The 22,818-nt window shown below is 41.3% G+C and overlaps 2 protein-coding genes across 2 annotated transcripts; one reads left to right on the top strand and one right to left on the bottom strand.

The window, feature by feature from the left end:
• Positions 1 to 559: 559 nt before the first annotated feature.
• cyth4b (cytohesin 4b) lies at positions 560 to 12,574 on the top strand. The gene is made up of 13 exons (XM_070856356.1): positions 560 to 648; positions 3,152 to 3,234; positions 3,402 to 3,466; positions 4,515 to 4,581; positions 5,618 to 5,736; positions 6,136 to 6,216; positions 7,844 to 7,956; positions 8,199 to 8,347; positions 9,186 to 9,297; positions 9,632 to 9,708; positions 10,270 to 10,341; positions 10,458 to 10,612; positions 11,545 to 12,574. Exons 1-13 carry the CDS (start codon positions 630 to 632, stop codon positions 11,624 to 11,626), a joined length of 1,194 nt encoding a protein of 397 aa, XP_070712457.1. The 5' UTR covers positions 560 to 629; the 3' UTR covers positions 11,627 to 12,574.
• Positions 12,575 to 14,212: 1,638 nt separating this feature from the next.
• fam83fb (family with sequence similarity 83 member Fb) lies at positions 14,213 to 22,549 on the bottom strand. The gene is made up of 5 exons (XM_070827908.1): positions 22,062 to 22,549; positions 17,894 to 18,061; positions 16,825 to 16,946; positions 15,399 to 16,150; positions 14,213 to 14,869 (listed from the first exon to the last, which is right to left on the bottom strand). The coding sequence occupies exons 1-5, from the start codon at positions 22,518 to 22,520 to the stop codon at positions 14,823 to 14,825; spliced, it is 1,548 nt and encodes a 515-aa protein (XP_070684009.1). The 5' UTR covers positions 22,521 to 22,549; the 3' UTR covers positions 14,213 to 14,822.
• Between the last annotated feature and the right edge of the window lie 269 nt (positions 22,550 to 22,818).

Raw genomic sequence — 22,818 nt, 5'->3', positions numbered from 1 at the left:
CAATGCTTACCTCACCATGTGATGAGATTCCTAACTTTCAAAACTCGCTTCCTGGCCTGAACAGTATTTTGCAATTTGGTTTGACGGGTTCCTTGTCCAACCAAATTTCAAAACACTTGCTCACAAGCTCAGAGTGTACATCACTCAACAATGATGGATGTACTACGGGCCGGCGACGCAAGAAATCTTACGTCACATTGAAGCCTCAAAACCAAATTACAAGGCTGTGTTATTGCTGTTTAGTCCCTGCTTGACCGACAGTTTGAGATTTGTTCTAATCTCATTGTCAAGGCTCCACATAACAAATGAGTTTTGTTTATGTTGTGGAAGTCCCACGCACCTCGAAAACAAATTTAAAACGGACCATCTTATTGCTTAACTTCGTGAACTAAACCATTCAGTAGGGAGTTTATTCTGAAGGAAGTTCTTCTTCTCATTCTCTCTGTCTTTATGCTGATGTAAGCTTGACATGGTGATGGATGGGGAAGAGGTGGGGTTAAAAAACAACATCTGCTTCATTCAAGTGTTGCTGCACTATGTGCTTAGGCAGTCCGCATAACTTGATATCTCCACCTGGCTGTATGTAACTGTGTTGGTGTTGCTGAATTATTGCTTTTTCTTGGATATAAATGACTGATTGCCAAATGGGTAAGACCTGTTTCACTCTTCTTGTCTCTTTTTAGTGCTTTTTTTCACATCTTATATCAGATATTTACAAAAGCTTTAAGACATTTGTTGTTATTTTTCAATTTGTGGTCTGAAAATGTGTTGTTTAATAATAAACTAGTAGACAAAGAACTGTGTAATGTTACTTACCAGCATTGTTGTCTTTTAATTTATACCCTCATATGATGAGCTATTTAACTCAATCAATCAATGCTAATGTATTTGATATTTTATTGATATATTATTTTGTAATTCTAGAGCTCTAATTGGTGGTTCTCAACACATGTGGTTCATGACACAACATACACAGACATCTGAGAAATAGAGAAACAGTGTCCCAGCTGTTTGATATTGATAACATCCATCTCCCCACACTGCCAGCCTTCTAGTGTACAAACAGCTGTGATGGGAAAATAATTTGAACATGAAATTCATTCTTTTGGTGTGATCTGTCAGCGCACTGTGAGAACAAGCGTGCTTTGAGTAGTTAGAGTAGATACTGGTGCACAGTTCTTGGTATACCGCTCATCACTATCTGCTCCCTGTGGTGTTACAGAGGGTGCACAGTGCGCTGAAAAAGGGAAGAGGCAGTCACGCTCGGAACTCACAGGACCACACGCCACTGATAATAATATAAAAACAGAAGTTGCTATCTTTAGCTGGACATTCAAACAATCCGTCCTAGTTAGTGTTAATTTGTTCAGACTGAAAACAAACTCTAACATGTGTAAATGAAGAGTTAGCTGACTTATGCCTTGCCGCTTTATTGCATAATAAGTCTAAAGGAAGGGTGGGGAAGTGTCAGTCCTGTGCTTAGATCATTAATACTAAACAGGTCACTGACCTCTACAGGAAGTGCTGGTAGTTACCAGCTTAATATTCTACAAGTAAAGATAGAAGCTCTCACTCTCAGGTCTACTTTCAGTCTCAGCCACCCTCCCAAAAAACTGCTGTTTATCTTGCAATCTTCTATGCAGACGACAGAGACATTTATATTACTTCTGTTTATATCGTGTGGGAACCGCTCTCTGCTTGAAGTCCAAATCAGCCCTCTGCAGCCCTCTCTCAGCTACAGCTGATTAACTTTTCAAGATTCTCAGAGCTCTCAGAGATTTTTAGTGGCATGACCCTAGGGACAACATCTGTGTCATCAGACTGAAATACATTGACTGGAAGACATTCATGATCAGATGATTTATTCTACTGGCTCTGGTTCCCCTGACTTTTCCTGTAGCGCCAACAGGAGGTTAACATTTTTGTTTTTTATTGAAATATGTTGACAAGTATTTGATGGATTGCCATGAAACTCGGTACAGATATTCATGGTTCCCAGAGGATGAATCGTAATGATGTCTGTGATCCCAGGAACTTCCGTGTTGCTCCACCGGCAGATTATTTTTACACTTATCTTTTGAAATATCTCATCATCTGTTGTACTTAATGAATTGGTAAAAAAATCTGGTTCAGAAGCTGATATTTGTGGTTTTGAGTGAAATGTCTCAACATCTACTGAATAGATTATAATTTATGAGAATTCATTATGTGTCCCACTCAGGATACATTTTAAAAACTTTGGTGATCCCGCAATCACAAATATTACCTGGGTAATTAAAGCCAAGGAAGTAGTGGGTAGGAAGTGTAAATGAACAAACACGATTACAGTATCAGGTCGAGGGAACTGTGGTTCATTTAGACAATAGGAGTCATTGTCTTTTATTTTACGATGCAATGACCACATTGGATCAATGACACAGAATCTGAACGTGTAATTTGTCACTGAAGGTCAAGCCCACATGGCTGTCGATGAACACACTATCTGTTACCAAGCAACCTTCCAGTACAGTTTCTTAAGCAATGACAAAGCCGACATGACAACCTTCTTTATTGTGCACGTCGCTGAGCTTCTCTAATGTGGGAACGGGGGAGGGAAGGCGGTTTACTGTGGTAATAGAGACAGTGCCTTCTAGCTCTGTTTGAATAGTTGTCCATGCATTTGCATGCTCATGCTGGTGTTCTTGAACTGCAGGTCATATTCTGCGGTGATATATTTCATGTGAAAACCACACCACCTGTCTCGCATATCTTCCATAGAAACTTATCTTCCCCAAGCTGTGGTTTAAATACAACGTGTCGATAGTGTATTCAGATTCATTCAAATCATGATACTGTAGAACAGATCTATCTATGGAGTGACAGGAAGAAGGTGACTATGGGCTTTAAAACTTTAACGTATTTACTTTGGTTTACAAAGTATAATAAAATAGATGAAATAAGGTCATTAAAACTTCAGTGTCTCCTCGCTCAAAGGACAAAGCTCCAGTTTCTTTCCCCAAATCTGCTGATAAAGAAGCCTCACAGTAGAAGTTCACAGTTTATTTTTACTGAATATCCCGATGTGATGACAGTCCCGTGGGTGGATTATTAAATGTGAAGAACTGAATCGGAATTCCTGAGAATCTGTTTGACTTTTTTGTTCTAATTTCAGTTTCCTCAGATTTTACAGCAGACGAGAAGATGGAGATTGAGAGTATTAAGACGTATAAGAAAGACCTTCTGGATGATATCCAGGTACGTACACGCACACTTTGTCAGACACTCTGAATACTTGTACTTTACCTTTAAAAAAACAGTTTTCATTTATCAATTTTTGGTCGACACTGGGAAACATGACTTGTCATACTCGTGATATTCAAGAAACAAACATTAAAGACTTGTTTTCTCTCTGCCTTGTCTAGAAGCTAAAGATGGAGATAGACAACGTCATGGCAGACATACTCAGCTTTGAGTCTGCAGAGGAAAAGTGAGTTTTAACGTGGGGAAACCCCTACTGATATAAACCAATTGCTCTTTTCCCTTGTTTTAGAACTCCCACAGAATCCTCCCACTGTTTCTTCATGGTCATGTAACTCAAGTAACTCAATTTCAGAGTTGCTTTCCGATAATTTTTGATATTGATATTTCCTTATCTGATGGTGTGCCTGAACATCCTGTTGAAAAAGGAAATACTGTCCCACACACGACATTTAACACACGCAACGTTTCATTTCATATTCCTGTCCATACTTGTACATCTTATGTCCATGGTGTAAATATCTATTTATCATTGCAACATATATTTATTTGCTACTGCTTATTTTCTACTGTTGTTTTCTTTACTCTTTTTTTTCTATTGTTGCTGCTGTAACGTGTGAATTTCCCCCTATGGGGGATCAATAAAGAAAAAGTCTAAGTCTTAACACACGTTTTGCTATAACTTTGCTATTAATTAGTGAATTTACGAGGGCTGTTAGGTGGTCAGATGGCTAAGCTATGGATAGCTGCTGGCTGTAGCTTCATATATAGTGGACAGACATATGAGTGGTAGCGATATTCTCATCTAACTCTGAAGAAAAGCAAATAAGCATGTGCCCCAAAATGTAGAAATGGTCCTTTAAGATAAACAAAAAAAACCTTTTAGCGCAGAAACAACTTTTACTTTGTTGGGATACAATTACTACACCTCCCATGAGTCTTAGCCCTAGAGGTTCTATCAAAACCTTAAGGGAGGTGGAGTTTTTGCATGTTAATAAAATATTTTCTGTGTTATCTCAGTTTAATTCTTAGTAGGGGTGCAGATAGGAAACCTCAGTATCATGTTATCATTCATTAAGATAATCAACATGGCTGGTAACGATGGTGGGATGTGAGGCACACTGCAGGCTATAAGAAGTCTGCTTCTGATAACTCTTAAGTACAAGAAAATGTTTCAAATTCTATATTTAATGTTACTGAATTACAATTACTCGTTAATACTTATTATTACTATCTTTATTAACACATTTTTTTCCTTAATGTTGCTTTTCCTGCAGCAAGAACATAGAAAAGAGCAAACAGTTCTCAAATGGTAAGAAGAAATTCAACATGGACCCCAAAAAGGTGAGCTCTTATGTGTGTGTGTGTTCTTGCATTACTCAGTGGGGCCAGAAAACTGGGAGAGCACCAACAGTATGGGGCCCACAGTGTTGCATGGACCCTACTGGGAAAACTATGTTGTTGTTATTGACAAAACTAAAAGTGTCAAAATATTTGTTTGATGATTGTTAAGGTTAGAGTAAGGGTCAGAGTCACGGATAGGTTAGTGTTTTTTAGTCACACTATACATTGTGTCTGTGGGAAGACCCCACAAAGGTAGAGTGACACATGGTACGTGTGTGTGTGTGTGTGTGTGTGTGTGTGTCCATAAGGACCATGTTTTAGCTAAACTATCACAATCAGCATAATGTCATGATTATGACCTACAAAACTCTTGTACATCTCACCGGGTGTCTCTGTGCTTCAGTTTGTGAGAAACTCTCGCTTGTCACTGTGTGGACTTCCTCTCATTCTTAACCACACTGGAGCTGCTGTGAGTTTGACGCTAATGCAGGTCCACGGCACAGTTTCTGTGGTTTCACTGACATGTAAAGCGTGTCACTGTTGTGGACACAAGTGTTTGCAACAACACATACAAAGTAAAAGTATAACCATGCTTGCTTACCGGCAAACGTCTATTATGAGCTGGAGTTCTTGTTTTAAGTTATTTGTGGACGAGAGGTTCTCTCCTCTCCAAACCCTGTGTTGGAGGAGAAAGAGGAAGAGAAATTGGTTTTAAGGAATTGGGATTACAGAAGCTGTGAATTGGCTCAGTTTTAGCAGCCGGAGATGAAATCATTATGAAACTAAACAACTGTAACCATTGCACAGTAGGGAAAATCTGTGTGTGTGTGTGTGTGTGTGTGTGTGTGTGTGTGTGAGTGTTTAATGTATTTGTCTCAAGCACTATCCAATAAAGTAAAAATGTTATTTACCTGCACAAGTTTAGCTGTAGGTGCACTGAAGCAAGTAATAAACAGACAACAATGTGGAAGATGTATAAACCCAGTAAGCAATCTACTTTACGTGTATGTATATGTGTGTGTGTGTGTGTGTGTAGGGTATCAATTACCTTGTGGAGAACAAGCTGCTGGATCATAGTGCTCAATCCATCGCTGAATTCCTCTACAAGGAGGAGGGACTGAACAAGACGGCCATCGGAGAATTTCTTGGAGAAAGGTGAGGAAGAGGAGGAGGGAAGGGTGGAAAGACAGTAGGAATGGAAGACAAGGCGATGAAGAGGTATAGAAATGATGAGATTATAAGGGCAATGGAGGAGAGTAGCGAGAATAGGAAGACAGGAAAAGGGATGAGGAGGATATTGAGGATTTGAGGCAGAAAATAGAGGGAGGAGAAGAAGGAGAAATCGATCGATATTGGAACAAAGGAAAAGCAAAGGTGACACTCTTGGGGAGGGAAATCAGCCATGAGAGGAGGAAGATGGGGAAAGAGGAGAGGATGAAGGAAGAAGAAGAAGACAAAAAAGGACATTAATAAGAGCAGAACGAGGAAAGTGACTGTGGAAGTGAATAGTTATCTCTGGTTTCATGTGTCTTCTTTTCCTTTTCTGCCCCACAGGGAAGAACTCCACCTCCAGACCCTGAAGGCCTTTGTGGAGCTGCATGAGTTCTCCGACCTCAATCTGGTCCAGGCCCTCAGGTAACCACCTCCTGTCTTCACATCATCATCATCATCATCATCATGTACAGCAGGGACATTAACACACATGTAAATGATATCAGATGACTTACAATGAGAGCACCAGTAAGACCAGAATCATCATTGGATTTAGTTACATTAGGGGCATTTTGTCCAGCATTTTGTGAGTGAAACATTTTGGAAATTGTCCAGCAATTTTACTTTTTTACAGTTCAGAGAGAACAAAACACAGTTTTACACTAGAAAACAAAAGTCCATCTTTAAACCCGATGTCTTGCTGCACTCTTTTCTGACTTGGTATTGTTGCATCTCTGTGGACTGTCAGCAAACACAAAGGATTTCAAAATCATAAGAAACATAAACAGACATTTCAATTAAAGTCTTAATCACTAAACAGCCACAAACCACAGTGAGATTTAGATTTAGATAAAGACCAAAAAAGGGGCGCTGCATCACGTTTACACATAAAACTTAGTAGGAATCATCTTAGGGAAACATTTGTCTGGTGTTGTTTGTGGCTGTGGAGGGGCTTTGTCAGATCTGAGAAAATGACTCAGCTGTGGTTTGGTGACAAAAAAAAAAAAAAAAAATCCTGCGTCACAAACTGTGAGGAATGTAGATTTTAAGACATGTCAGCGTTAACCAGGCAGGAAAAGCACGGCCCTGGAAGTGCGCTGGGCTTTGAAACCAATCTGACATATTGGCCAATTTGTTCCAGCAATGACTTTATCATATGATGCAACAGGCCCAAAAAGACTTTTCCCCATAAACTTACATTGAGATGACTTGTTTCCTTATCAGAATCTGATCTATTTGGTGAGATAACATTTAAAAATCAGATGTGCTGCCTAATAGAATCATTTTATCCCCATCCAGAGGGGTTAGCTAAATCTATGAGGCCTATGTGGAGCATGTTTCATTTCCCTGCAGTGAAAAGTGGCTTTTTGGCTTCATGCACCAATGAACCACTTTCACAGGAATGAATGGAGCTCCGTCTCCGACGCTGTATCCAATTCTCTTGAGGAAGAGTCCAATGAAAACATAGCAGTGGCTGCATTATGGGATGTGAAGGATCCAAAGTTTTTTCAAGCTCTATGCATGCAAGTGACTAAAAGCCACAATCTCTTTTTACCTTTTGTGTCAATGTTAGCATGATAATACGCCAATAAGCTGTTGACGTTAGCATTTAGCTCCCAGCACTACCATGCCTGAGTCCATCCTCACACAGTAGCTAGCATGACTGTAGACTCTTGGTCTTGTTAATCTGTTGGACATGCCATACCAAATTCCTGCAGTAATAATTTATGGCGAAAGCACGGAAGTATGTTCAGAAATTAGTACTACGTGACCTGATCATATGCTTTGTATGTAAATTATTTACAGTATCTAGTAGCTAAAGATGTCAAATAAATACAGCACAATCTTTTTCTCTAAATGTAATGAGCTGAGATGTTAAAGGTTTGAGACTCCATGTTAGCATGATCCCATATAAATCACACATGATCTGTGCCATTTGGAAACTGTGCACCTCTAGATGTGAAATGTGTCTGCAGCTTACGTGCAGGTACTCAAAGATGCATACGCTAAAGGTGTGTGTCATTGTGGTGTGTGTGTGTGTGTGTGACAGACAGTTCCTGTGGAGTTTCCGTCTGCCTGGTGAAGCCCAGAAGATTGACCGCATGATGGAGGCCTTTGCTACGCGCTACTGTAACTGCAACACTCAGGTGTTCCAGTCGACCGGTGAGCTTCACTAAAATATCAGCTATGCTTGTCCACTTCCTGTCTGGACTGTGTGAGATCATGTGTACGTCTGTGCATAAGAGGAAATGTGTTTAAGTGACCACAACACCTCTCGGTGTTTGCCCCTTTCACTTTTATTTCTTTTCTTTTTCTCTTTATGGAAATACATGACTAAGAATCTGCATTAACATTGTGCTGCCTCTTCTTATTCCTCGTGTGGTCATCTACCTCCGTAACACCAGACACGTGCTACATCCTGTCATTTGCAATCATCATGCTCAACACCAGCCTCCACAACCCCAACGTGAAGGACAAGACCACTCTGGAGCGTTTCATCTCCATGAACAGAGGCATCAACAATGGAGAGAATCTACCTGACGACCTGCTCTCGGTAAGAACCACCGGCCAATCACGGTGTCCAAACTAGACACCAGGAAGTAAAACCTGAATGCTGGGCTGAAATTTCTATTTGGAAAAATGGAATTGTATTATTACAGTAGAGCCTTTTGCTCGGTACAATACATGATACATACATGACACTCAAAACCATAAAGCTGGAATTATTCTCAGTTGTGTCAACAAACCCTGCTATAGTCCATCTGTCAGTATTTTCCTACTACCTTACCCCTGTCTGTACCCTGTCTGTAGCTCTCAGCACCAAGCCCATTTATTCCTAAAGACATAAATATCATACATATTCAAAAATAGAAAACAAAAAACAAACAGCTGGGCAATGTTTTAGCAAACGCTACTCTGACAGGAGTTCATGGTGGATTTGTTGGGGACTATTTTCAGCCACAGATTATTGGTTATTTATGGCAGCAGGGCGATTATGGTGCCCATATTCATCATAATAAAGGACCAGGTTGCAACAAGGTTGCAAGGTGGCTCGTTGATTTGTTGTGAATAGTTTTTGTCAAACTGTGGAAAGACACAACTGGGTTGTCACAGCTTAGTCAACTTAGCCTGGTGGGGACATTCAACAGTGTGTCAGACTGTGGGCTGGTGTTAAATACAGATTCGTGTCGCACTCTCATCGAAAACACCTCAGTCAGGGTCAGTCTTGTATGGAATCACAGTCATTTTGTCCTTTGGTGTCTCAGTTTGAGTGAATGGAAAAATATGTAAATGATGAGAGCAGTATTTTAACTGTCAATTTGTATCTTGTATGTTTTTGACCTATTCAGACTTTTATTTTTTTTTAACCTATTCGACACCTTTCTACTCAGAAATTGTACGAGAGTATTCACAACGAGCCTTTCAAAATCCCAGAGGATGATGGGAATGATCTGACTCACACCTTCTTCAACCCTGACAGAGAAGGCTGGCTCCTCAAACTTGGTATAGCACATTTCCATTTTTTCTATTTCGTAGGTAATTATGAAAGTTGAGATGTTTAATAGGATTCATCAGCACTTTTCTTAAACTAAAAGAGAAGAGAGTTAAATGTGCTCCGGGCTTTTTTGGTACATACTCTAAGTGTTAAGACAGGGAAGTACAGAGGAAGCAGTCAGAAAGTGACCCAATAGTGGAGAATACCCGTATGTGTTTGAACGCAAACCACATAACGTCAGAGTTAACTTATGCAGAACTCCAAACAGATAATCTCAAACGTCCAGCTGACGTCAAATAACTGTGCATTTCTAAAATCTTTATTGTTTTCTCTGCATTTCAGGAGGTCGAGTTAAGACGTGGAAAAGGCGATGGTTCATCCTGACCGACAACTGCCTCTACTACTTTGAGTTCACCACTGTAAGGCTCCTTTGAAGTGCTCCTTCACATGCAGAGGATCTGTTTTTAAAGCTCCGGCATTTCTCTGCTCACTTTCTACTTTTTTTAAATTTTATTTCACATTTTTCCCCTGTCAGATACAATCTGTCCTGAGTAGAAAAACAACTGCATAAGTCTTTTCTCAAACACTTGTTAGGGTAATTCCTAAATTCTCTCTTAATTCAGCTGGATGTTGCAAAACCCTTTAGAGAGCAGGTCTTTTATGTATACGTATGGTAGGGCTTACACAACTATTACCAAGAAGTGGTTGTGAAAAGAGGTCATAAGGGTCATGGAAGAAGACCTTTGTTGGCCAGACAATACAGCCAAAGTACAAGTGACTTTTTCACAGTCAGACATTTTTCAGCACCCATGTAGACTTACTTTTTACCTACTAACTTCATTTTGTCAATAAAAAGTCACAACTTGAGACAATATACGATTCTCTCTCTTCTCCTTCCTTTCTTTTTGCGCTCTGCTCTTCCTTCTTGCCCTCCTGATACATCACCTGACTCACTCCATCTCTTTTTGATCCGTCTGCAGGATAAAGAGCCCAGAGGCATCATCCCTTTAGAGAACCTGTGTGTGAGAGAAGTGCCGTATCCTCGCAAACCGGTAAGATATTGTCATCTGTACTGAAACAATACAAGACTGTCTGTGGGTGTAGTACTCAATCGAAGTCAACGGATTAATTTATAGATTGATTATCACATTGTTCTGGTATCTTCTAGTACTGTCTGGAGCTGTACAACCCCAACAGTCGAGGGCAGAAGATCAAAGCCTGTAAAACAGAGACGGATGGCAGAGTGGTGGAGGGGAAGCACCAGTCCTACACCATCTGTGCTGCCAGTGCAGAGGAGAGAGACTCCTGGATCGAAGCCATCAGGTCAGACCACAACCACACACACACACACACATACACACCTGTATGTGCACATGATTGTGCAAACATCCACACAGCAGCAGCAGCACGTACATAACCAAACACATCGAGATACATTGTGCAACAATACATAGACACATCCTGTTTGTTCGGACTGATGACCATTACTAAGCAGGATCCTGTGCTGTGGAGAAGCACCGCTGCATTTATCTCTGCAGATTGAAGTGTATAAATCTGACAAACATCTGTCCTCACTCAACATCACACAGCTGGGTGAAGTGAGGTGTGGTCTGTTCCGCTTGAGACCGCATCCAGTTGTGATCAGATCTAGTATCTCCTCGTACTATGGAGTGTTGTGCTGCTCAGCGTGTGAAAAGAGCATGTAGCCATGACTACCTGGCAGTGAAAGTAAGATTAGGTGGTGTATAGTTGCTATTTAAGGGAAAAAAATAATCCTAATCTGAAGTAAGAAATAAATGCAGAAATGTCCTCACTACAATGATTTCACACTGAAACCACATACATCCTTATACTTCTACATTTGTGAGGACCCCTTATTGACATGGTACATGCCCCTGTTCCCTTAACAATCTATTAAATGCCTTACCCTCACCCTAACCCTGACCCTCACCATAATCCTGACCCTGACCCAAACCTATACCTAATTCTAACCTTAACCTTAAAACCAAGTCTTAACATTAAAACTGTACTTTGAAGTTGAAAATGTCGTTACTTCCTGAAAATGACCTCATTGAGTTACAGATCCTCACTATGTAGCAAACAATTACACACACACACACACACACACACACACACACACACACACACACACACACACACACACACACACACACACACACACACACACACACACACACACACACACACACACACACTTTTCTCTCTGTAATGATGATCTTCTTTACTTCAAACAGAGCAAGTATCACCAAGGATCCATTCTACGACTTGGTCTCAGTTCGTAAGAAAAAGGTGATAAACCAAGCCCCCCAGGACTGAGGGATTCAGCGGGCCCCCCATGGACATTGTTTGGTACTGCAGTGGGATTTAGTCCCCTTTAACTTGCTAACAGCCCTTCAACAGAAGTGAGCGAGGACACTGGAGGCGAGACACTGACGGTGGTCGTTCAGTCTAAAAGAGGGACTTCTCTTTCCACTTCTCTTTTTGCAGACTGAACAAAATAGTGCCAGAGGTGAAAAACATTGACTCATTTTCATTGCTCTCACCATCACCCCGACAAGCTGCAAAGAATTTGTCGACAAAATGATGATAGCAGGAACTGAATCTTTGCAGGGTCCGTGTAATGGACAAGGCAGCGTGTAGATATTTGTATTTTTCTGTTAATGAACTTAAAGACATGGCTATGTATTTATTGCCCTTGCTTATATCATCTGCCACGAGAAGTTGATTTTTGGTTGTTTGTCTACTCCACAAGATTTAATTTCTAGGATTAGGAAGACAAACTGAGCATGTGATGTAGAGGCTGTTCTGTTTATGCTACAGAAAGGCAAGATGTTTGTTCTCATAAGAAGCTAAAGTTACAGTAAACAGCTTTACTCTGCCAAGAGGATCATTTATCATCTATTTGTCATCTGAAGACAGTTTGCTAATGCTTCAATCTGTAAATATAGATATACTTTCAAACTAAATCTGGGAAATTGGGGAATTCACTTTTGTTTTGCTGTTGTTGTACTTTATAGTGACATAGAACACTTGTTCTAATCATACCAAGCCTGCATTCATTAGTATTTCACCGACCTTTATCATACAGTGCAATAAATGCAATATGCATTCTGTCAGCTTTCATTTGAAATCACAAGTGTCTACATTGTACTATGTGACAAAAATCAGAGAGAAATCTTTAGTGCCTGTACCTTATATCGTGTCTTTGTAAGTATTGCATTTGTTATGTTCTCATGAATTAATTATTTAATAAAAAAAGGAGTATTTAGGTGCAATGTTGATACGCAAGACTGGATCCTGTTGTTGTTTTGTAGGAACCAGTTGACAGGTGTGTATTCAGCTGAATGCACTCTGAAACTATGAGACCACACCTCTTCCTCATGCTCACGGTCTCTCTGTGTGTGTGTGTGTGTGTGTGTGTGTGTGTGTGTTGACAGGCTCAGTTCACATCCTTGCATGTGCTTCTTGAAGTGTGAAGCACCCAAACCACCTTTATGGATTAATGTAATACCACAGATAGTGGTTTAGAAACCATGTAATTTTATGTTTTCTAACCAACACAAGTATGTGCAGCTTCCTCTGGTCTATTTTGTAAAAACACATTTACCACCTTGCTATTGAGCTTGTATTGAGCAGTTTAGTTAAAAAGGTTAGGTTTTTTAGTTACCTAGTTAACCTATCAGCAGCATTAAATGTCTATATGTCAGTGTGTAGCAGGTAGAAAACTGCACAATCAATTAAATCCTCTTAAAACACCAGCTATAATAACAGTTGTCTTTAATCAACACCCAAGTTAGAAACATATTTTTACATGGAAATGGACTTTAAATCACCTCGCACTTGTCTTCTTCTCCTTTTAATGGGGCAGTTGCACCGTACCTTTAAGGTGGATTACTGCCCCCAACTGTTTGTGCCCCCTGTAGCCAGCAAAATTAGTTCTGCCTCATAACTGTGCTTGTTGTACGAAACGTATGTATCTGAAACACTGCTCTAAAAACACAAGGCAGCAAATCATAGGAGACCAACTTGGTGCTTCTGTCTCCAACTCAGTGTAAGTGAACATTATAATATCCAATTCAATTCTAGGTACTGTTGGCAAGTAGAAGTAAAATGAGCAGCATTCAGTTATGGACAGTGTTAAAGGGCTAACGCTGCACATTGACCGTGATGATTATTGAAGTGGTGAACAACCATGTGTTTGTTTGTGTCTGAGGACAATTCTGTTGGAATTCACTTCATCTCAAAATGAAATTACCTCTAACTGACAAGATCTGATCCCTAATTAAATTTTCAAGAATTTCTAGTGAAAGAAAGACGGCGTTTCAGCGTTGCAGGATAAACATCAGAATGCAGCATTCACAGGAAATGATATTTTCATGCCTGCTGTGTGTCAGTAGAAATAGTCTTTAAATTAGTGGTGAGAGCGCCTCTTCCTGCTGCAGCTCTGACTTCCTGTTTCAGTGTTGCACCACATCCCCAACCCCCCCCTCCACCCTCAACTCAACCCTGAGTTTCCAACAGGCCTGCGGTCCCTCTCTGACGGCTGAGCTGTTAGCAAACGCCCAGAAAGTACAAGCAGAGGGAGGACACGGGAGGCAGCTAGCGGTGGGTCTGTACACTGCAATCATCGCTTCTGCTTCTGAAAGATTGGAGCACTTTTGTGTCTCACCACTGGGAGGCGCTATCCTCAAAGTGAGCTCTCATGTTTGAAAAGACATGAATTTAAAAAGCCAAAACAACAGAATGTCAATTCAAGGGAATTTTTGTCACAGAAATATAACTCGAGTTTGTAAATGATGTCATTTTTAGACTAAAATTTATGAGTGAGCTTAACTTAACAAACCATCTTAGTACATTAACACATACAACTGTTCTTTATCTGAAACTATTTATTCAGCACACTATAGAGGAAATCTGGATATAGAAATAAACACTATGCAATATTATTTCACAGATGAATGACAACTCAGAACAATAACAGGATAAAGGCCCATAACACCTCATCAACACAGAGGCGACGCAGGTAGATATTTGTCAGGATGTGGTAGATGTTTGAAGGGGTCCATGACTTAGCGACCTCAAAAAAAGCTTCCTTGTACCTGAACACCACTTCTGTTTGCAGAGATAAATAACAAGCTTCTGCGTAGACTTGTTTCATCAAAAGGTGCACTACGCCAACTTTACATTCAGTGTCTATCAGACCGGCACTAAGTGATATATCCTCGTAGCCGCACAAAGGTCCAGAGAAATCAAGATACAAACAATCACCTACAATAATCTTAGAAAACCTCTCTGCACCCCAGCAGGGAGACACATTTCCTCTCGCATATTTATTACTGACTGTATGGAAAACTGCATATGCCCGTACCTGGAGGACTTTACTTTCATTTGTTCTTTCTGTAAAGCGCTGGAAGAAAAGCACTTACAATATTGCACAATCAAAGGTGGCCTTGGTGTAAAGGAAGTCCTTTTGTGATCTGTTTTAAGAATGTAATCTGCAGACAGGTTCACCTCAGGACGTTTTACATCCTTGTTTCCCCCGGAGTCGACTCTTAACACCTGTGAGGAGAAAAGAGTAACACAACTGTAAAAAGAGATAAAGTGAGAGAGACCTAGAATTCATCACTGACGACTTATAGAGAATAATGTCTGTTAACATGTTATGGATCTGCCTTCCTATCCTGCTAATCGTGTTGTATCTAGAGCTGAAACGGTTAGTTGAATATTGAAAGCGGATAAATCAAAAACTGATCCGTAACTACTACTACTACCAGCCCCTTAAAGCTCCAAAATGTTCTTAAGCAGCTTTTCTTTGTTTTCTGTCATTGTAAGACTGAAAATCTGTTCAACAACCAAAACAAGACATCTGAAGGAGTCAGCTTGGGATCCAGGAAACTAAGGAAGACATTTTTATAGACCACATGAATGATTAAAGCAGATTAATCAATAATAACTATTAAAGTTAGCTGCAGCTCTACTCAGAGCCCCCTCAGATTTACCACGGGCTGGGAGTCACTGGATTACATTGTTTATCGTGGACTGAAACTTTATCTACTACTACTATAAATCTACTTTATTCCAGACTTACTTTCGTTGTCCTGTGCAGTGTTGACAGTTTGCTCAGAGTCTGTCCTCTGGCCCAGCTTAGATGGCTTCTTCTTATTCCTCAGTTTGGATGGACTTCTCACAATCACCTCAAAGCCGTCCTCGCCCTCATCGGTCCGATGGGTTTCTGTGGGTGAGGGGCTCGATCTGTCCACCAGGCTGTTCACCGAAAGTTTATTGGATGATTTCCCCTTGAAGAATTTCTGCCTCCACGTGGGCCGCCCCTTCTTGTCCTGCGTGACTCCATTGGGCCTGTTGAAGACTTCAACCGGAGGTTCTGAGGGCAGCAGACTGAGCCGGTCCACCCTCTCACTGGTAGTCACCCGAGGCCTTTCCAGGCCCATGTCCTCAGGAACTTCGGCCAGAGTAGCCCCTCTCTTGGGTCCGGGCTCCTGCAGAGACCCAGGCGGACGCGGAACGTCCCCGTACACCAGCATGTACTTGGGGTTGTAGTATTTATGTGCAGGCACTTGGATGTCAGCTTTCCGTGAATCCCCTAAGCTAACTTGGAAGCGTGATGTGGTCGCTGGTAAAGGCGGCCTCTTGGGCCCAGCTTTGGAGCGTAGCGTCGAGGTCTCATCGGCAGCAGGAGGGCTGACGTGGAACTCCTTGTAGAGGTCCAGCTTCTCAGAGATGGCATAAAGCTCACGGAAGTCCCGGTCAAAGAAGTCAACCACCTGTCCCGTCATCACCGTGATCATGTTCCGGTCCATGCGAGATGTACACCAGGAGAAACTGGGACACAGACACGTTTAACAGCAGTTATCTACTTCATCTGATTCTGTGTGTTCTCTTTGTTCTGTGTGATATGAAACATACTGAACAAGTACAAAAAGGAAACTACAAACACCAGGGCATGCTGATGACGCTGAGGGATCATTTCAGTTTATTACTAACTGGGCCCTATTCATGTAGCTGTGGCCATTGCTTACATTATTGTTGTTTGTGGTATGTATCACTCTTTTTTAAGCCGTGCTACCATTTGGTAAAGACATTTATGTCCCTCTGAATGAACTGTGATAGTTTAGTGTGGAATTAGGATTATCAGACTTGATGCAGCTTCTCCTTAAATATGATTTTGTAGTCCTCTGTTTCTCTAAAATCTAAATTTAACTGCACCAAATATAATTTTTGTGTTTTAGGCTCACAGTAATTTTCTGATTCTGCTAGTTAGTTTTTTTTTTTCATGACAATTTTGGTCCCAGTGTCAGCTCTTTTTATATTAACACACTAACACTTATCAAAACTTACACATAATAGCTTCAATTTAATACATTGCTTCAATTAGTCTGCACTTAATAACAGCAGATACAATACCAACCCTCCTCACTAGTAATGGAACATAAAACAGGGGCTGTATTAAAGGGTATAAATGTATAAAGCACGCACTGACTGGAAGCAGACCTCACCTGTACGAGCCAAACATGACTTTGTCTCCATCAACCAGCATGTATTTATTGCAGAGGGAGCCAGGCAGTCTGCCGAAGGACAAAAAGAGGCCGTTCCCCCGAAGTGCTCTGGTTCGGATGTTCTGCAGCCACAGAGGATCACAGTCAGATCACCAGTTAATGTTGAATTCAATGATGTCTTGCTGAATTTATATTATCACCAGAGCGTGCATGTTATCCTCTAAGTCTACTGCTGTTTTTGAACTCAATCCACGGAGACGTTAAAAATTGAATTCCTCGCTGGTTGTAAACAAGTCGTGAAGTCTGGCTTTCATCACCGCAGCCAGTTCGGTTAAGGCTTTGTTTTGACTGTAGTTTAAACAAGGCTGAAATGTATACTTGTATTGTACAAAAAAGGCCAAGTAAAGTAATTACTTTCAGTCATTTATTCAAGCTACAACACTGTAAATGTAAAAAGAAATGATCTGATGATATATACTGCTACATGCTGCGATCATACTTATGTTTGTTACCTCTTTATTGACGTCTTTTCAGCTATGCTTTGTTCTCTACGCACAACTTTTGCCAGTGTACAAAAGCTTTGTTAATTAATGTGTATGGTGCATTAATGTCCAGCTATATCTGTTTCACTCCTTGTACACGCTGTTCTATTGACTACAGTAAATATCAAATTCATGCCAGTCATCTTTCCACATTTTCACCTTTTATGTGGCAGAATTCCAATTCTTTGGCTAATAGCCTAAATAATTAGTTTAGAGCAGTAAACACAACATAACATAACATAAAATATGTTTTAGTCACTCCTCTGTTTTGACAAACTTTAAGGGTGATGCCTTATGTGGCAGTGCAGAGAAGGTTGTTAGTATCACTCTAAGTAATGTCACCTTCAGACATGATTGATATTCATCAGCAGGTTGTGATCATTTCTCTCTGATCATACACACAGCTTTAATACTACATAATACAACACTCTGTGAGAGACTGAACTAGAGGTCTAGAGGACCTTTTACTTTGGACATTTCCTACATTACGTGCTGCATTCACTCCCTATGTAAAACTGCTGTCTTACCCGTAGGTGCTGTGAGCCCATCTGCAGCCTAGAGCACATGTCCAAGAAGTGCGGCACGCCTTGGTCATCCAGCAAAATGTAAACGGGCACGGAGCGACGCCAGGCTGCATCCATCAGGTCTTGCAGGATCTGGATGTCTGTGAGCATGTCCATCACTATCGCGATCACCTGCGAAAGGAAACAGTTGTATAAAAAATGTTTTGGCAGGATCATGCCAGGGAACTGGTCATCACACAAGTCAGTGCAAGTTATACTATAAGACTCAAACCAATGAAACATGCAGAACATAGCAAACAAGCAAGTGCACACAACACCGGCACAGTAGCATACATGTTAGTTACATTCAAGCTACAACTTTGACACAAACAAAACAAGAACACTTGATCACATTGTGGGGAGGCAGAAAAACATCACCTCAGCTCAGACTCAGCACTTTTTCTTCTTGTCCATGTTACCTAACTATAGCCAAGAAAGCCGCCCTCCTGGTCGAGCCTGATTCTGGTCGAGGTTTCTTCCCGTCAAAGGGGAGTTTTTCCTGCCACTGTAGCCTAAAACCTGACGCTTGCTCATGTGGGGATTCTGATTGATTGAACAAATACAATAAACAAAATGCTTCGGGGAAGAATGTCTTTTTAGACAGTTAAAGAAACCAGCGGGTGAAGCTAATCTGTCAGACTAAAACATCCAGTCATGCAGTCAGCCTGAGGGCAGGGGAAGGCCACATGAAAGAGTCTTAGCTACTGGTATTAGAACAGTGGAGAAAACACACTGTGCTCCAGTCAGGCTGAGATATCCTAAAGATAAAGCTTTACAACAACAGAAGAGGTGAGAGATTCAGGACTGATATCTGTCTCTGTCTTAACAAATACCTCCATGCTTTCTCTTCTCTCAGAGTATTGGAATTAGAAGAGGTTTGCTTTACTTTGCTTTTACCAAATTAACGAATTCATGGGGCCACTAGGTGCGTATGCAGGCAAATCCAAGCAGAAACATATTGACTTTGGCAGAAAACTAAACCAATATAGCGAAGTGCAAGGGTTAAGACCAGTGTTCAACTGAGCCTTATTTGTAATTTTGGTCACCATAAAGTGATAAATGTAAGGATTAAGGCAAACCACAGGAGGTTCAAACAAATCTAAAAGTGTTAGAGTCCCATTAAAAGGTTGCAATGTTCATTAGAGTCAATAATATAAATGTGGTGGATGGAATAAACGACACACTTACCTGATCATTTTCTTATTATCGGCAATATCAGTGCAGCTAATCACAATATCAACCCAATAATGGCCAAACCCGAAAGACGAAAGACTGTTCACTTTCATTCGTTAAACTGTGATTCAATACTTTGCCGCTGTTTGTGCTGTCAAGTGGGACAGTGAAGATGGTCCCTGGCACCTCACCAATCAACTACAGGTCACATCCTCTTTAATCTGCTCCGGGCTAAAAGGGAAAAATCCGGTTTTAAGGAGGGCAAGGAGGAAAAAAAAAAGGCCCCTGAGTCACTACAAAAAAGACATGACTGCTTTGGGAGCATACATTTGGTCAGCATATTTTGTTCATTAGATTGGAGATATCTTGTGTAAGTTGAAATGTGGCCTGAGAGTACAGCTTAAGGGAATCCCAGAATGTCAAATATATATATATTTTTTAAAAGTTGCATGAAGAAGAGGCTTTGTTATAAGCTGCCATTTTACTTTTTGGCAAAAGTGGTATTCTTAGACCTCGCAGCTTATAAAGTAAAGTCTGTGGATCAGCAATCAAAGCCACGGTGCTCAGAAAGGAGTCTACTCAATATTTATATGAAGAGAGAAACAAGAGAGAGGCGGTCATCTCAAACATGTAGGGGCATGTTCGGTCCAAGCAGAGGATGAAGGTTTGGTAATAGTGTAATATTATTCAACTGTTCCACTGTTCCACTGAACAACAAAGTCATGGAAACGGCGTCTCTTTAAATTTGCAACAAATGTTCCTCTGTGAGGGAGAAAAAGGCCTGTTGTTTCCACTCGGTGTCTCACTGAGGAAAAATGCTGAGTGGACTTGTGGGGGTAACAGCAGCGATACAAGCCAAGACGTGTGTGACAGAAGCTGTGAAGCCTACTGGATCAACATCGAGCTAAACAAAAAAAAAACCAATGAGAATTAATTCAATATCTGCGTGCAAAGACGAATATGTTGGTGCCTGGGGAACAGGTTGCTCAACGTGTTATCTTGAGTGTGTTTTAAAAATAGCTTCAAGCCTTTGTGAGAAATGACAAGAAAGCTGGTATGTATGTTACATTTTGCAAATGCACACAGATCTACGCTACTGGTAGTATATTTATTCAACTTCTTTCTCTTTTAGCTTCAGGAAACACCCTAAAACATATATACAAAAATAGTTTACTCAGGAAAATACTAGAAGAGGAAGTGAACTCATAAGTAAAACACTCTGACACACCAGCTGACGTATACCTGCTATATGACGAGGCAATAACTGGAGGGTGGAACAACCAGGAAGCAAATGAGTACAAACTGATGAGCCAACTGTAAATCACTTTCATAATAAAAAGGATATAAGCAGGGAAAAAAACAAGGGCCTGTGAAATGGTCTCATCAGCCCCTTTGGTATAATAGGTATGAACTTGTTTGACACCAGGAAGAAAGAAAGAAAGGAAGGAAGGAAGGGTAAGAATGTGAGCGAGCAAAGCAACTGCATAAAAGAACACACAACACAAAAGAAATCAGATCTAAATACTAATAAAAGAAATAAATAGATGAGTTGCATAATAAAGCTAATTAGAAAAATCCTGAGTGAGTTTTTGGCACCATCTTTCACCCTCCTTGACCCAGTTTTAAAGAGGCAGGGTGAGGCAGGGTGAGCCCAGCAGAGCCCGTCTCTCCGTGTGACTGGAACAGATGACTCAGCTGAGCTCCGGCAGTCTGAGAGTAAACATTACATCGGGCAGCTCAAATACAGACCCACTTAAGGCTCTCTGTTACAGTGTGGGGAGGTATTAATCACTCAAACATCCATTCACCCCCGCCCGGGCAGCTGGATATGATGGAGAAAATGAACAGATTGGCTTTGTGGCTGTCCGAGCACTCTTAGAGGCAGGGAAGCACTTTGTGTTGGTTCGGCCAAAAGGCAAGAAATAAGTTATATTACAGCAAACACACTGCATGGACACACCTGCTCCTGCTGGTCAGGGGTGTGATGTTCTTGGTTTAGGCCAAAACCAACAAAATCATCATTTTAGACAACAGTTTGCAGCCAACTTTGTGGAAACAGTTTGGGGAAGTTCCCTTTCTCCTTCATAATTGATCAGCTCATCAAAAGAAAATTAATCTGTGATAAATTTGATAACAGTTTAAGAATTGACTTCATGTTTTGAGAGAAAATTCTTTTAAAAAATCCCAGGGTTTCCAACTGTTGGTCAGACAGAGCAAAAAGATTTATATTTGTGCATTATTTCTATTTTTTGTGCCATTTCCTTAATATTTTCTGACGCTTCACGAACCAACATTATTAATCGAGAAAAGATGAATCAATATTTATGTTTATATTTGTTAGTTGCAGCATCATTTAATGTCCAGGGCAATGTTCTGGAGTCCACTTATTTTATGGCCACACGGTGCAGCATTAGAACAGAAACTAACTCACCCTTCATGATAAAATGAATCATACTACCATATAATCTATAATTATCTTGATAAACTCTGACCTTCAGACAAACTATTTCATTGTGCAGCCCTGTGGAGACGAATGACAAGTGTATGAACGGTGTATATGTAAACGTACACTTTCACTAAATCTCCTTATTTGTTTGCCATTCAGGTTTATTTACTAAAGTACGAGCCAAGTCCTCAGCAGGCCTCCTCCTCCTTCTTCTCCTGCCTTACACCCTCTGAAGTTCAGCTCACCTGTGGTTAGACACACTGATGCCACCTGAGTGGTGCACATGTGTGTGTAAAAGTACTAAAAGTAATAGGTGGTGGAGTTCTTAGCTGACACAGAAGAGTCTTCACACATTTGATCCTCACTCCTTTCTCTTCTCTATATCTATTTATGTTCTAATCATACAGTGAACACTATTCTTATCTAATAACTTTTTTTCTATGGCAGCTGTTCATCATTATTATTATTATTATTATTATTGGTGCCCCCCCCCCTCTGACCTGACCCCCTCACCTTGCTGGCCTCCTGTATGAGCCGCCTCACCACCTCCTTGATGTGAGGTCCGTTGTCTTTGGGCGGGTGTGTGTGCACGGACACCCGGGTCACCCCTTTGAACAGCCCCCCGCTGGGCCAGCCGTTATCCAGCGGCGGCACCTCGGTGTCCGACATCTGGGGCCAGTACGTGGAGTGGACCCCCGAGTCCGCCTCGGTGGAGGAGGCTGCCCGCTCCCCGCTGCCATCAGCGGAGTCGTACTTTTTAAAAGTGCTCGTGAGCACTTTGATTTCTCTCGCGGACAGAAAGTCCTTCATGTTGTCCTCTTTGAGGCGCGTCTTGAAGGCACCGTCGCCGTTCCGGAGCAGCTCCTCCAGGGCCGCCCGCTGCTCCTCGCTGTAGTAGAACTCCGGTCTGGACTCCGGGACCTTGTCTCCGATGCGGCCGTCTTCCATGCACATGAGCTGGGACTCGGCCATGGCTGCTGCTGCTGCGGGGCCGGTCAGCCCTTCCTCACACCCTGTCCGGACTGCTACCTGTGTGTGACGCCGAACAGGTAGAGGTGAAGCTGGGAGAGTTTCCTTACCTGTCCGGGAGGGAGAAAAGGTGGGGCTCAGCGCAGAGGGAGTGGTGCCTTCACGTGCAAATGGAATAAAGGAGCATTGCAATTTAGTCTGAGTCCATAACTGACAAACACACCAGACCATCTGATTGTTCTGGTGTTTGGCTTTAGTTCATTGCGCCTCTCATGTGTTTTACTTTCAATATCTGTGTTAT

Source organism: Pempheris klunzingeri, chromosome 3, assembly GCF_042242105.1.
Source record: "Pempheris klunzingeri isolate RE-2024b chromosome 3, fPemKlu1.hap1, whole genome shotgun sequence".
NCBI classification, from domain to species: domain Eukaryota; kingdom Metazoa; phylum Chordata; class Actinopteri; order Acropomatiformes; family Pempheridae; genus Pempheris; species Pempheris klunzingeri.
Note: the sequence above shows the minus strand (reverse complement) of the source record. Positions and strands in the feature narration are given on the sequence as shown.

Coding starts and splice junctions, on each gene's coding strand:
- fam83fb (XM_070827908.1), bottom strand. CDS start 22,520: ATGGCCGAGTCCCAGCTCATGTGCATGGAAGACGGCCGCATCGGAGAC. Junction 18,062..22,061: donor TCATACAGGAGGCCAGCAAG/GTGAGGGGGTCA, acceptor TTCCTTTCGCAG/GTGATCGCGATAGTGATGGA. Junction 14,870..15,398: donor CACTGCACAGGACAACGAAA/GTAAGTCTGGAA, acceptor TTCTCCTCACAG/GTGTTAAGAGTCGACTCCGG.
- cyth4b (XM_070856356.1), top strand. Junction 3,467..4,514: donor TTTGAGTCTGCAGAGGAAAA/GTGAGTTTTAAC, acceptor CTTTTCCTGCAG/CAAGAACATAGAAAAGAGCA. Junction 9,709..10,269: donor ACTACTTTGAGTTCACCACT/GTAAGGCTCCTT, acceptor ATCCGTCTGCAG/GATAAAGAGCCCAGAGGCAT.